General features: G+C 47.0%; 1 protein-coding gene across 5 annotated transcripts in view; it reads left to right on the forward strand.

The window, feature by feature from the left end:
- The window catches only part of RYR1 (ryanodine receptor 1), a 1,245,571-nt gene extending 1,231,406 nt beyond the window's left edge, over positions 1-14,165 (forward strand). For 4 of the 5 annotated variants that reach the window (XM_085625233.1, XM_085625235.1, XM_085625236.1 and 1 more), the window contains 2 exons: positions 10,214-10,265; positions 11,725-14,165. In XM_085625233.1, coding sequence (XP_085481359.1) covers positions 10,214-10,265; positions 11,725-11,820 — 148 coding nt within the window. In that variant the 3' untranslated portion in view covers positions 11,821-14,165. The remainder of the gene's footprint in view (positions 1-10,213; positions 10,266-11,724) is intronic. The other variant, XM_085625237.1, reaches the window with a different exon arrangement.
- The last annotated feature ends 1 nt before the right edge of the window (position 14,166 follows it).

Genomic DNA, 14,166 nt, shown 5'->3' on the forward strand with positions numbered 1-14,166 from the left:
AGTGATGACCATGCTTACAGTAATTCTGAGAGCTGCAGCTGCTACAGGCGCCGGGGAGGAGGGAGGGCGATATGAATGTCAGCAGCCCTACATGCCAAGAACAGATGCATACTGGTAAGTAGCATATTTAGTTTGAGGCATGTGGGCTGCTGAATTCATATCTGTGCATAGAATATATAGCAGTGCCCTCTATTAGCGGCGGCTACCAGTGCCAGCTGCAGCGGTCTGAAAAAGAGTTTTGAGAACAGCCTGTCCTACAGCTGCCTGCTGTTTTGATTGCACATCTACACTATAGTGTTTGGTAAATGTATGTGTAGTGGACCAGGTGGCTGCTCTACATATATCATGCAGGGGAATGTTTCCTAGGAAAGCCATGGAGGCCCCTAACTTACGTGTTGAGTGGGCTCGTGGGGGAATCGTTAATGTGCGTTTAGCCTTTTGATAGCAAATTTGAATACATTTAACGATCCATCTGGCTATACCTGCTTTGGAGATAGCGTTACCTTTGTGGTGTGGCGCAAAGGCAACGAAAAGTTGTTTTGTCTTCCTAAAGACTTTAGTCCTGTCGATATAGTACATGAGGGCCCTCTTTACATCTAGTGTATGGAGTGCTCTTTCTGCGACAGTTTGTGGGTTTTGAAAGAAAACAGGCAGTTCAATAGTTTGATTCATGTGGAACTGCGATACCACCTTGGGCATGAATTTGGGGTTGGTACGTAGTACGACCCTGTTGGCGTGAACCTGTATAAATGGCTCTTGAACGGTTAGTGCCTGGAGTTCACTAACTCTTCTTAAAGAAGTGATCGCTACTAGGAAAGCTACTTTCCAGGTAAGGAATTGAATCTCGCATGAGTGTAGAGGTTCAAAGGGTGGACCCATCAGGCGTGTGAGGACCAAGTTGAGGTTCCACATTGGAGCTGGTGGGTGGCTTGGTGGAATGACTCGTTTGAGTCCTTCCAAGAATGCTTTGATGGCAGGCACTCTGAATAGAGAGAGGTGCTGCCTGGTCTGCAGATAGGCTGATATTGCGGTCAAATGGACACGTATAGAGGTGTACGCCAGATTGCATCGGTATAGGTGTAAGAGGTAACAAATTATGTTTTGTATGGATGCGTCTAGCGGGTTAATGTTATTATTATTGCAATAAATGACGAACCTCTTCCATTTGGCTGCATAGCAAGCTCTGGTAGTGGGTCTCCTGGCCTCCTTAATGATGTCCATACAGTCAGGTGGCAGGTTTAGGTAGCCAAACTCTAGGACTTCAGGAGCCAGATCGCCAGGTTCAGCTGTTGCGGATCTGGGTGCTGAATCTCTCCATGGTTCTGCGTCAAATGCGCGGGTTTGATCCGCAGCCTTTGATGCGGCACCACGGAAAGTTCGAGAAAGGTGGTGTACCACGGCTGGCGGGCCCACGTTGGAGCAACCAGGACGAGAGTCAGTGAGTGTTGTCTGAGTTTGCGTGCCACCAGCGGTATCAGTGGTGCTGGGGGAAAAGCGTACGCAAATCTGCTGGACCAGTTCATCCATATCGCATTGCCCTGCGACTGCGGATGTGGGAACCTGGCGGCAAAGCTTTGGCATTTTGCGTTTTCGCTTGTGGCGAATAGGTCTATCTCTGGATGACCCCATTGCTTGAAGTACGGTTGGAGTACTGATGGGTGTAACTCCCACTCGTGCATCTGGTGGCTGTGTCTGCTGAGCAGATCCGCCATCTGGTTGTCCTTGCCGGGGAGGTGTTCTGCCATGAGGAACATGTTCCTCTGAATGGCCCACTTCCACATGCTCTGAGCCAGGTGAGACAATTGTGGAGAGTGTGTTCCTCCCTGCTTTTGTATGTAGTACATGGCGGTCATGTTGTCCGTCCGGATCAACACGACTTTGTTGCACAAGTGTACTTTGAATGCCTTCATTGCCAGGAAGATTGCCATCAGTTCCAGAAGGTTGATGTGCATCTTCTTCTGTTGTGTTGTCCATAGTCCCTGCACTGTGTAGTGGAGTACATGAGCTCCCCATCCCTGGAGAGACGCGTCCGCTGTCAGTATTATTTGTGGAACAGGCTCTTGGAACGGTCGGCCCTTGCAAAGGTTTTGTGGATTCCACCAATGCAGAGAGTTGTATGCCCGACCGCTCACCAACACTAGGTCTTTTAGCTGTCCTTGAGCCTGATTCCACTGACGTGCTAAGCACTCCTGAAGCGGGCGCATATGTAGTCTCGCGTGTGGGACTATGAAAATGCAGGAGGCCATCATGCCTATCAACTGCATGAACACTCGCGCAGGAAGGGAGTGTTGGGGTTTGAACTTGGAAATCAGCATTTGCATGCTGTTGATCCTCACTAAATTTGGCTGAGCTGTGGCCGCCAGAGTGTCTATAGTCGCACCTAGGTACTGTTGTACGTGTGCGGGCTGGAGATGGGATTTTGGGTAATTTAGTGAGAATCCCAGACTGTGAAGGAGGTGAATGGTGCGGGACATGTGGCTGGCACATTGCTGGGCTGACTTTGCTTGAACGAGCCAGTCGTCCAGGTAAGGGTAGACGTGTATGTGCTGCCTCCGTAGATGTGCCGCCACAGTAGCTAGGCACTTTGTGAAAACCCTGGGTGCTGTTGTCACGCCGAAGGGAAGGACTTTGAATTGGTAGTGCTGCCCCTGAACAGTGAACCTGAGGTATTTTTTGTGTGAGGGGTGAATGGGTATGTGGAAATACGCATCCTTGAGGTCCAGTGTGGCCAGGAAGTCTCCCTGCTTGAGCAGCGGGAGGACTTGCTGTAAAGTGAGCATGTGAAAATGCTCGGAGAGAATGTAGCGGTTCAGGGGTCTCAGGTCTAATATAGGTCTGAGTGACCCGTCCTTTTTTGGTATTAAAAAGTACAGGGAGTACACCCCCGTACCTTGCTCGTGGACGGGTACGACCTCTATTGCGCCTTTTAGTAGCATGCTTAGCACCTCCTGCTGTAAGAGCGTTAAGTGCTCTGAGGACATAGGACGGTGTTTTGGAGGTATTGTGGGTGGAGTTGAGGTTAATTCTAGGCAGTAACCGTATTTGATAATGTCTTTGACCCACCTGTCCGTGGTGATGGAGTTCCATGTGGACAGGAACCTTTGTAGCCTTCCCCCGACAGGTGTTATGTGGTCGGGAGGAAGGGAGAGGGCGTCACTGTTTATTCTTGGGGGAGGACCTGGTGTTGCCGTATCCGCGTCCCCTGCCCTTTGTGCTTGAGCCACGATAACCACCCCGGGTGTTTTTATCGTAGGTGCTCTGTGTGTTGCCTTTGTTGTAGGTTTGCTGTGACCCCTGTCCTCTACCTGCTCCTCTATTTCCGGGGCGACGAAAGGAGCCGCTCCGAAAGGACTGCGTTTGAAGAGCCCCCATGGACTTTGCAGTGTCCGTGTCCTTTTTTATTTTCTCTAGGGTGGTGTCAACCTCCGGCCCGAATAAGTAGTCGGGGTTGACAGGCTGGTTGAGAATGTTATTTTGTACCTCAGGTTTGAATCCGGAGATTCGCAACCAGGCGTGTCGCCGCAACATGACGCTAGTGTTTATGGCTCTGGCAGCTGTATCTGCGGCATCCAGTGCGCACTTGATGGATGCGTTTGTGAGGAGTTGTCCCTCCCTGATGAGGATCTCTGCACCTTCTTTGAATTGGTCAGGGAGATGTTGGAGTAATTGTTCCAGTGTGTCGTAGTGTGCTCGATCGTAGCGGGCGAGGAGTGCCTGAGTATTGGCAATGCGCCATATGTTAGCTGCCTGGGCGGCAACCCGTTTGCCGGAGGTCTCTAGCACCTTGGACTCTTTGTCCGGGGGAGGAGCATCACCTGTTGTTTGCGAGTGTGCCCGCTTGCGAGCATTCGCAACTACAATTGAATCTAGAGGTAACTGGCCTCTAATGTAGGTAGGGTCCCCAGGCGCCGACCTGTATTTCTTGTCGATTCTGGGGTTTATTACTCGTGCCCTGGTGGGTTCTTTGAAGATGTCCTTTGCTGGTTTGAGGACACCTTTTAACATGGGTAGAGTTTTTATATTCCTTTCTGAGGATGCGAAAGTATCCATGAGAAAGTCGTCCTCCACGGTGTCAGAGTGGAGTTGCACCCCATGATTGGCCGCAGCACGTTCAATTAGGGCGTTGAATGCGGCAGTGTCCTCTGTGGGAGATGTTTTTGCTCCATAGAGTTGCGGGTCCTGTGTATCCATAGGTGCACCCGAGTCTACAGGGTCATCCCAAGCTTGGTCAGGGTCCTGTTGGCCTTCAGGGTCCATCTCTCCGGGGTAGGGGACGTGGTCACCCATGTAGTCCTCCAAAACGTCAGTGTCGGAGTGTGTGGGAGAGAAGGACTGTGGATCCTGGTAAGAGGAATGGAGAGGTTCGTAAAGAACTGGTTCCGAAGCCACTGGCAGCTTTTTCTTAAGCGGGATCCGGTAGGAGTCCAAAGCTGGCTCTGAAGTTATTCTCCTCTCGTGGAGCATCATCCTGCCGGTGTCGGCGTCGATGACATGTGACGGAGACGTCTCCGCAGGAGAGCGTTCGGCAGGCGTGAACGTGGTGTGGGTGACCCGTGTTCTGATCTGGAACAGTTTTGGGGCCGTGGATGGTGGCAGGCCAAAAGTGATATTGGCCGGTGCTGAAGAGGCTGTTGGAGCTTTTATCGGCTCGGAGCCTGACGTGTCCTGGAGGACTGCTTTGTGTTTGGTGCGTTGCGCAGCAACGGTCCGCACCTGGAGTGCCATCGAGTCCTTTGTGCCGACCGTTTCTGTAGAGGCGGGCGTGGACTTCTTCGGTGCCGGCGAGGCATCGAGTCGAGGGGCGGCAAGGGCCGTCGACGTCTTTGATGAGTGTGCCTTTGGTGGTGCTGCCGAAGCGGGGTGAGACGCAGCAGGCAGTTTGACCTTTGGGGTCGGAGCCGATTGTGTCGGTGCCGGTAGCCGAGGAGGTTTGGTGGCACCGAAGCTCTTTTTCCGTGTGTCGGCGCCGATGTCGGCTGCTGCAAGCTCGGTACCGAAATCTCGTTTGGTGCGGTCGGCGCCGACGGGTTTTGCTGGCGTCGAAGGTGTGGTGGGCCTCGATCCGACCAGCGTCACTTTCGGTTTCGGTTTCTGGTGAACCAATGCAGCTTTCGGTTTCGGTTTCGAAGAAGGGAAACCAGCCGTTTTGGGTAGTAATGGCTGCCGCTGAATGTCCGAGGCCGGGCCAGAGGGCGGGGCCGAAGAACTGCGGGATAGGTCTTGGGTAAGGCCCGAAGGCGATCCCTCGACTGGAGCCATAGACTGGCGCACTGGGATATCCTCAGTCTGTACGGGTAGGCCATGCTCGTCACCGGAGATACTCTCTTGGCCCCTAAGGCCTCATTGTAGTCTCCTACCTCGGTGTCGGCTTCATCTCTGGAAAAGTGTCGTTCTTCGGCGTCTTCCGATCCGGAGTCGTGTTCGGAAGCGGGGCTGGAGGGTAGGTTCTCCACGTCTTCGACATCTTCGTCTTCGGCGCTGAAGATGTTGGCTGGGGCCGGCGCCGCTTGCTGCGCTTCGAGTCTCGCTGCTCGTCGATTCCGAAGAGTCTTCTTGGATCGGAATCGGGCACAGGCCATACATGTAGATTCGTCGTGATCCGGTGAAAGGCATTTGTTGCACACCGGATGGACGTCGATATGGGGATATTTCGCATTGCATACAGGACACCGCTTGAATGGTGTCCTCGATTCCATCGTCGATGAAGGGTCGATGGTCGGGTAAAATGCGAAAAAGTTGGTTCTGGAAGTTAGTAAACTAACAATATACTATCGATACCGATCGGGAACAGTACCGACGCGAACTAAAGGCCTTTTGGCCTGGAAAAAGTTTTTCCTAACTTGAGTCAAGATAAGCACATCCGAACCCAATGGCGGAAAAAAACAATCTGAGGATGGAGAGGATGCCCATGCGCACTGTAGTCCAGGGGAGGAGTCACCTATCCCAGGATACTTCGAAGACTCTTCCAGGACAACAACGTGCAAACATCCGGACCCAACACTAGGCGGCGATCTATGCACAGATATGAATTCAGCAGCCCACATGCCTCGAACCAGGATTGATTTGATAGCCAAGGGGAAAACATAATAAATATTTTACAGTGCCTGCCCTTAGACCATGGATACTCAAAACATTTTCTGGGGGGCCGCAAAGTTTGGTCTATGGTGTGACCGAGGGTGGCAATAATGCCAGCGGGGGCGTAAAGTGGGTACAGGGGAAGCAAAGCATATATATCCAGTGACTGTCTTTAAAAAGTAAGGTGTTCCTAAAGTTAAGGGCCTTGTTACTTCCTTTACCTAACTGCAATTAACCTTTAAATAAGTGTTTGCTGTATATGTAACTTTTTTTTCATGTTAGTGCTGAGTCGGGGACCAGCAGCCGTGTGTTGCTGTTGCCCAGGGGGCCGCATGTGAAGGTCAGGAGGGCCGCGTGCGATCCCAGGGCCGTACTTTTAGTATCACGGCCTTAGTCGAAAGAGGAGGCCAAGTTCCCAGAGGCCCATAGGTTTAGTCAGGTAACTAACCATTTGTTGATCATTTTCAGTGTTCATAAAAGTGGCTACACTAGGTTTACTAGACTCCCTATATAGTGCTTATATCGGGCTGCCCAGATATCTTTTTTATTTACAGTGACTTGCCATGGGATGTCCATGCCTTTAGACATAATAATAATAATCACCTACAGTTACAGAGGCTCACCTTATTGAAACAGATGATGTAACACTGCCTGTCTTATGGCTGCATCATTTCACAGCGCCGATTGAGGCAGTAGTGCTGCCTGAACTTGTGGGTGCCCGTCCACGCCACAGCCCGACATATCTTCTACAGCGGGATGCCTGCAAACAGAGCAGTCAAAGTAGACACTGCCCTCGTTGAGTGCGCCTTCGCTGAGAGTGGTTTGCCAGCTTTGGAGCAGCAAAACTGAATGGATGAAAATGAATCTTTTAGTGTCCAATATATGGAGAGACCTTTCAGCCAGAGATGCCGGATTTGGGAAAAGAGTATATCATTTGACAGGTTAATTGAGATGAAATTGAGATGGAACCTTGGGGATGAATTTCTGGTTTGTTCTGGGAAGTTCATAATCACTCGTGAAATGTAAGAATGGTTCTTGCGTTGTGAAAACCTGTATCTCACTGACTCTTCTAGTTGAAGTGATAGCCAACAGTAAAGCGACCTTCTATGTGAGACATTTCAGGTCTCCTTTGTGAATGGGTTCAAATGGAGGTTTCATAATTTGAGAGAGAACCACATTGAGATGCCATTCTGGGGGAGGAGCTCGTACTGGGGGAAAAGCCGTGAACAACCCGTTCATGAATTGTTTGATTATTCTTGAGGAACAGAGAGAGAGAATGTGCAGAATGTCTTTAAAGGGGAACCTTTACAGAAGTATGTACCAATCCTGATCTAGCTAGCAACAGGAGGTAAGGCAGAATCTGCTTGGGTGATGCTTCCAATGGATGCAGGTTAGATTGTTAACACCATGAACAGAATCTTTTCTATTTTAGCTTGTATGTCTTGTTCGTGGCTTCCACTCTTGCTTTGGATAGAATTTCTCTACAGTTCTGAAGGATATCTAAGTTTTGAAACTCACAGAATTCAGGAGCCATGCATGCAAGTGGAGAGAGGCTGGTTCCGGATGTAGGATCTGGCCCTTGTTTCTTGCTAACAGTGGTTGTGTTGTCGGTATTGGGATTTGGCTTGGACCACCGAAGAAGCTCCATAAACTAATGCTGCCTGGTCCATATGGGAGCAATCAGAATGAGACAGCAGTGCTTTATTTTCATCTTGTTGAGAACCCTCGGTATGAGAGGGAAGGGGGGAAAGCGTGTGCATAAATCTCTGAAATTTCATATATTGCTTCTTTTTCATGCAGTCCCTGATTTTGTTTTGTTAACAAAATCTTTTGCTGCTTTGAAAAGCTTATCTGATGTAGGGAATGTTTTTGAGCTGAAATCACTATAAAATAAACTCTGTAACCCATGGCAGTCTCTAACACCCAGGAATCCAATATTATATGTTTACAGGTACTCAAATGGTGACTCAGTCTGCCTTCTACCTTTGGAAGGAAACAACTGGAAGGGAAACTTACTCACTCACCTGAAGTACTATCTGAAGTTATCCTCTGCCACAACTATTCCTCGCTCTGGGTCCTTGGGCCCTCTCCCTCATTGAGGGTAGAAGCTAGTGGCAGCCTGTAAACTTCCTGAAATTTCTCTTTCATAAAATTTTTGTGCTTGCTAAACACCTTTACATTTGTATTGGCCATGACATGGAAAGCGACCTCTCAAGGTCCTACCAAAAAAACAATTCCTGAAAAGACCTTTCTCATAGCAGCCAGTTAGTGAAAGTAGCAACGTACTTCCATAATTCTTGAAAAGGAAACTGTCTTTAAATATGATATCTTGTGCCTTTGGATCATACTCCTGCATGGCCATATCCACTAGCTTTGCATCAGTGCTCATGAGTATTGACTTCCTTCTTTTTGTTGCAATAGCAGAATTAGTGTTGCCAATTAGGCATACTGTATCCAGCCTTTAACGCTATATCTACCCTCCAAAACAGTCAATACCAATTTAGATACCTTTACATACGGTCTCCTCTGTCATATCAAATATGTGGGCGACTGTACTAATAACAATAACAATTTGTCCTGTCATATTTCAAGGACTTTTCCAACCCTTTCTATGGGTCCTTACCAAGATTTTAGCATATGTCTTGCCGCTTTTGGATCGAACTTTGGAGAATGGCACACTTTATCTGCAGTTACAAATCTTGAGGTCTTGAGCATGAGAACATTTCCTTTCCTTACCTCCAAAGGTTTTCTAATCTTTGAATATAAATATTTCGCCATATGATCCGCTGGCTACCTTTCTCTAGACTGGTGATGATGGAGCTCTCCAGTCCCAAACATTTCACCATCCTTGGGTTCCCTAATTACATGCTTACCTACAACTCTATCTTCTACACTGTCATCAGGCAAATCCACATCCAGATTATGAGAATCCTGTAGTACTAAGACATCCCCCCCAAAAATCATCATCCAAATTTGTATGTGAAATACGACAAAAAAGTAGCAAAACTTAGAACTATCCCTCAAAATGTGTCTACCTCAATCTCTCAGCTGTATCAGTTCCCTGAGGTAAACGATGCACCAAAGAACTGTAAACTGTGCCCAAAGTACAATGGCTGTTCTCAGGGTAGGAATCGTTCTATCTAAAATGGCCGACGGGATCAAAGCCTAATAGTCCTCTCTCTGGTTTACTGATGTACTTATGTGTCTCTCACAACGATGCAATTGCATCTCTAAGAAGGCTTGTGCCTCTGCCTAACGCTGCCCAGAAGACAGCAATGAACCAACTCGCTCTCCACTTCGGCTTGACCTCATGGGTACAAACACAGTCACACACACCTATAAACGAACACCCGCGACCCATCTCAAACCGCAGCTACGAACTGCAGACCATGCTCCTATGGCCTCTGCTCACAGGAAAACCAGGCTCTGAGAACCGAAAACCAACATATCAAAATCATAAGCACAAACAGTGTTAAATTCACATCGAAACTGAAAACAGTCATAAAACTGAAACTAAACACTCCTGTAAATGAAAGAATACTTTACCAAACAAATCTGAAACGCCAATATAAATCATACGAATAGAACCAATCTTAATATCATGCCTGTGCAGACACCCAGCCCTACATAAACTGTCATAAATGTTGCTATCGTATTGTGCTGCGTGAAGGGAAGTACCTTAAGCAGGATTGCGCATTATCAGAGCCTCCAGTCTTGACATAAATTCCAGCTCTGCTTCTTAGATTTTAATTTACTGAGCTCCTCTGACTTCTTTGTTGTGGGTGGTGAGTTCCAGAAACGGCTCAGGTGCAAAAAACAAGTCTATGCCTCCCCTCCCTTGGTGTCGAGCTAGTCCTCCTTACACTGCTCCTACGTGTACTGTACATGTGCTAAACGTGAAGGAAGTTTGACCTGTTGCTCCTGGAATGTAACTCTGACGAGGTGAAAACTGAAAGGACGGTTTCTGAGCTAATTAGATGGACACTATATTCCTTTCTGAAATCCTAGAAGAAATGTTGGCCTGCTCCCTCCATCCCCACTGAGTGGCAATGAGCTTTGTTTGCTGGATAGTTTCCTGATGTTCCAACTTTCTGCCATACCCAACTTCCTAACTTCCCTTTTTTCTCTTCACTCTTAGGTTCTTCCTCATGTACCTCATTAACAAGGACGAGACGGAGCACACTGGGCAGGTAATGCATACACTGTGATCACATTATACCAGCTGGGTCATCTAAGGAAAAGCCACATAAGAAACCAGAGGATATATGTCTACTTGCTTTAAGTAGCCCAATGCAAAGGTTGGACAAAAGCCTTTCTACTTCCCCCAAATGCAGTGTACCATGCAGATGAGACCAGGGCATGCTCCACTAGGTGAACAACCATTAGTACACCTTGAAAAGGGAGGGAAAAGTCAGGGAAACAGAATAGGTGAAATTTTAAGAGGACCATATAATGGTAAGATGAGCAGTAACCAGCAGCAGCACTAGTTTTAAGATAATGATATGGATAAAGTAATTCACGGATAGGACATTCTTCATCTGTATTATGGGTTTTAAAAACCAAGCACCATATTTATCATTATTTTATACAACGCAGCAAAACACCTTGCTGCGCTGCGTGAAAGGGAGAGGGCAGGAATGTGCCATATCTATCAAGATATGGTGCATTCCTTCTCTCTCCCTGCGCTGGTGCACAAACTGCTGCCTAGTGCCAACGCAGGCACCCTTGCACCACGGTGCAAGGGTGCTTGTGTTACAGGTAGGATTGTTTTTTTGCAGGAAGTGACACGTACCTGTCAAAAAACAATCCTCTGAGGCTTTTTCCTCTTTGTATGTAGCAGCACATGTTCAAAGAGGAAAAAACGAGGACAAATAAAGATATTTCTCCTTGTTACGCCTCCCCTGGGAAGCCATATCATTCTGATGCATTCCCAGGTCTGCCAGTATTGCTAAATCCGGGAATGCTTCAGAATCAGTGGGTGAATGCATGGGAGCATCCACGCTCGACCCAATGAACGCCTCCCTGGGACAGAGTAACGCAAGGCAGTGACAAGTACTGCCTTGCATCCCTCCAGATTTACCAAGCCACATAGAGCCACACAATGTGGCCTTGCGTGGCTTGGTAACTCTCATAATACATTTTGCGTCAGCCTGTGCCCTCTTGCATAGCGCAAGGGTGACAGAAAACCCTTAATAAATATGCCCCCAAGTTTTTCGAACAATTCAGTATAATGATCCAGTCAAACATGTAAATGCTATAATAGTAACAATCACATTATAGTATTTCCACCCCCACTTAATGTCACACAACAGCTGCTTCGAACTGCTACCAATCAACAGGTATGATTTCTAATACCTCATGGTACATACATTACAGCAGCAGGCTTATTAACTACTGAGCTATCTTATAGTTAATAGTGGACCGTGTGTCAGACCTATGCATCACACATCTCACGTTAATTGAGATGCACATCTGTCCTTTAAGCCATCCATAGCCAAGCCTGGGTAGTTCCATAAGGAGCCCTTCTAGGGTAGTGCTGACGTCCCTTTTTAATTATTCAAGGTCTAGTCCTGTAACTCAAGGCCGCATTGCCTCTGTCTATCGATTTCCGAGACAAAGGTAACTAAACTCTGTGCCTCTTTGTCCTAGGAATCTTATGTCTGGAAGATGTATCAGGAACGCTGCTGGGATTTCTTCCCTGCTGGAGACTGCTTCCGCAAGCAATATGAAGATCAGTTGAGCTAAGGAGCTCGCCAGGTGTAGAGAGACACCTGTGCACCTACGACGAGCCTGCAAAAGTGCAGCATTTTCAAGGCTCACAACATCAACAGAGGAACGAGACTCTGCATCTTTTTTAAAGACCCTCTAACTCTAGAAAGACCCCTGCTCCCCCTTACCTCTAGAGTATTCTCCAAGCGTATTCCCAAAAGCAATAATGGAACACAAGTGGGGAGAATATGTGCCAATGAAAAGATTCTACATCGATTTTGAACACTGCTGGAATGAACTACTGAGCAACAGTCGCTGCTACCCCAAACTTTGACGGAGACACTCTTTAGTGATTCGTACCCAAAGCCCTCTCACCCCTACCCAGTTACATACTCATTCAACCGCAGCCTTCATTAGCATTCAAGTGAAGTGACTTTAAAAACAAAACTGTGCTCAGCTATGGAAACAACGTCTACTTAATCACTGCAAAACAAAACAAAAAAGGTGTATGTTTGGGGAACGATGCTGCCAGCGCTCAAGCACCCGAAGAGACGAGAAACTGTGCAAACTGTAAATGGGAAAGTTGTTCTTGGAACAATTTACAGAGTACTGGTTTTATTTGTTAAGGGAAAATAACACAGTGCAATTCATTCAGCTAAGGGATGGTCCCTGAAGAAACTTTTTTACCAACAGAAGTGAAGATGATTCTTTCAGAGGTGTTCAAACGGGTGCATGTTCTGTGGACTTTGTTTTAGGAAACAAACCCTTAGCCAAGCCAACCATCTCTTTATATATTTGTGGCCTACCGCTTGACAAGCACTTCATCCGAGGGAGTGTAAAAGTTTACCTTCTGTAGGTTTACGGTGGGTTGAAAAAAAGTGCCTTTTACAGTGGGGATGGGGACACCAGAATTATGTTCCACTTTGTAAGACCTTTGAGAGAAGGCAGCAGTCTTAGCAATGCACATGTGCATTTGTGGAATGTAGGGTAGACTGTTTTGTAATTTTAATTGTATGTGTAATGAGTGTTTTTGGTGGCCAGAAATGAATAACGCAGCCAAGAGACCAGCAACAGGTCTTGAGAGATTAGCTGCTCCTTTTTGAGCCAGCCAGAAGAGTCAATTGCCTTTGTGAGGAGACCTTGCCTGGCTAGCTTTTCAGACCCAGGTGGTTCCTTACCTTATTTATTTGAGGTCTTATTTTGTGTGCAGTCAAACCGGAAGGGATTTCAGGCAAGAGGCGAGACTTTATGCACTGCAACAGAGATCAGGGTTTACTCTATAAGATTTAAACACCGATCACATCCAACGACACCCAGTCAGGGTGTATCGTAGGAAGGTTTGCTTCTGTTGACCTCTTGGTTTACCTGCAGTCATGGCCTTTCTACAAGAAAAATGGGCTTTGCTGTTGTCTGGGGTTCACAGAAAGCAGTTTTCTTCCACCATTGAATGGCAGTATAGCTCAATATTTGACTCCTGAAGTTGTCAAATGCTGAAGTACTGATGTATGGATATTTAAGCACCTTTGGTGAGCTTAAGAATCAGGGTAATCTGGTTCTGCTGCTTTACAAAAAAGGGCATCTTAGCCGCGTCTTTGGTTCTGATCCAGTTGCAAATGGCTTTCGAGAGTAGGTTTGAAACACTGCCCGAGTTAATCCAGCACTCAATGTCTCATGTTTGTATTGTCCTCTGCAATTTTGTTTGAAACTCTTGAATTACAATGCAGATTCAACAGTTACCATATTTCATGGAGATTTCTGAGTTTCCTGGATACCACATATTCTATTCTACACATGAAACGGTGGATCCCAAACACATCCTGTAATAGACATCTACCACCTGGCAGTACATAGGTCTATAAAAATTAATGAGGGTTAGAGCTGGACCCTGTTTCAAGCTCTGAATGAAATGTCTATAGAGTGATAGATATAATGCTATTGGATAGCTCCATATAGATACCCTCTAAATGTTTTTCAAGAGAAGAATTATGGTGAGTATTGGGGCTCCACTCACACCCAGCTTACCTGCCGCAGTAGTTGATGTTTTCTACAGCCCACAATGCTTTCTGCTGTATCTCATTAAGCATCTTCTGAACCTGCAGTATTTAAGGGTTGCAATGTGTGTAAGTAGTGATGGATGTTAAAGGGTGAGGGATAGAGAAAAGTGACGCATATTATGGAAGAGAACCAATGCACCAACCAGTTTAAAGCCTTAGAAGGGGAGAGCCGCTGTTGGGATGCATGCTGAAAATCCAGTCTGCTTTTTCGACAGATGATCGTGCATCACTGCGATTATCATTTCAGCCTCTTTCCAGACTAATGTAATTAGCTCCGTGTCGCTTAATATATTTTCATGTAAAATAAAAAATTATATTGTTGCTGCAG

This window comes from Triturus cristatus, chromosome 9, assembly GCF_964204655.1.
Source record: "Triturus cristatus chromosome 9, aTriCri1.1, whole genome shotgun sequence".
Classification (NCBI taxonomy): domain Eukaryota; kingdom Metazoa; phylum Chordata; class Amphibia; order Caudata; family Salamandridae; genus Triturus; species Triturus cristatus.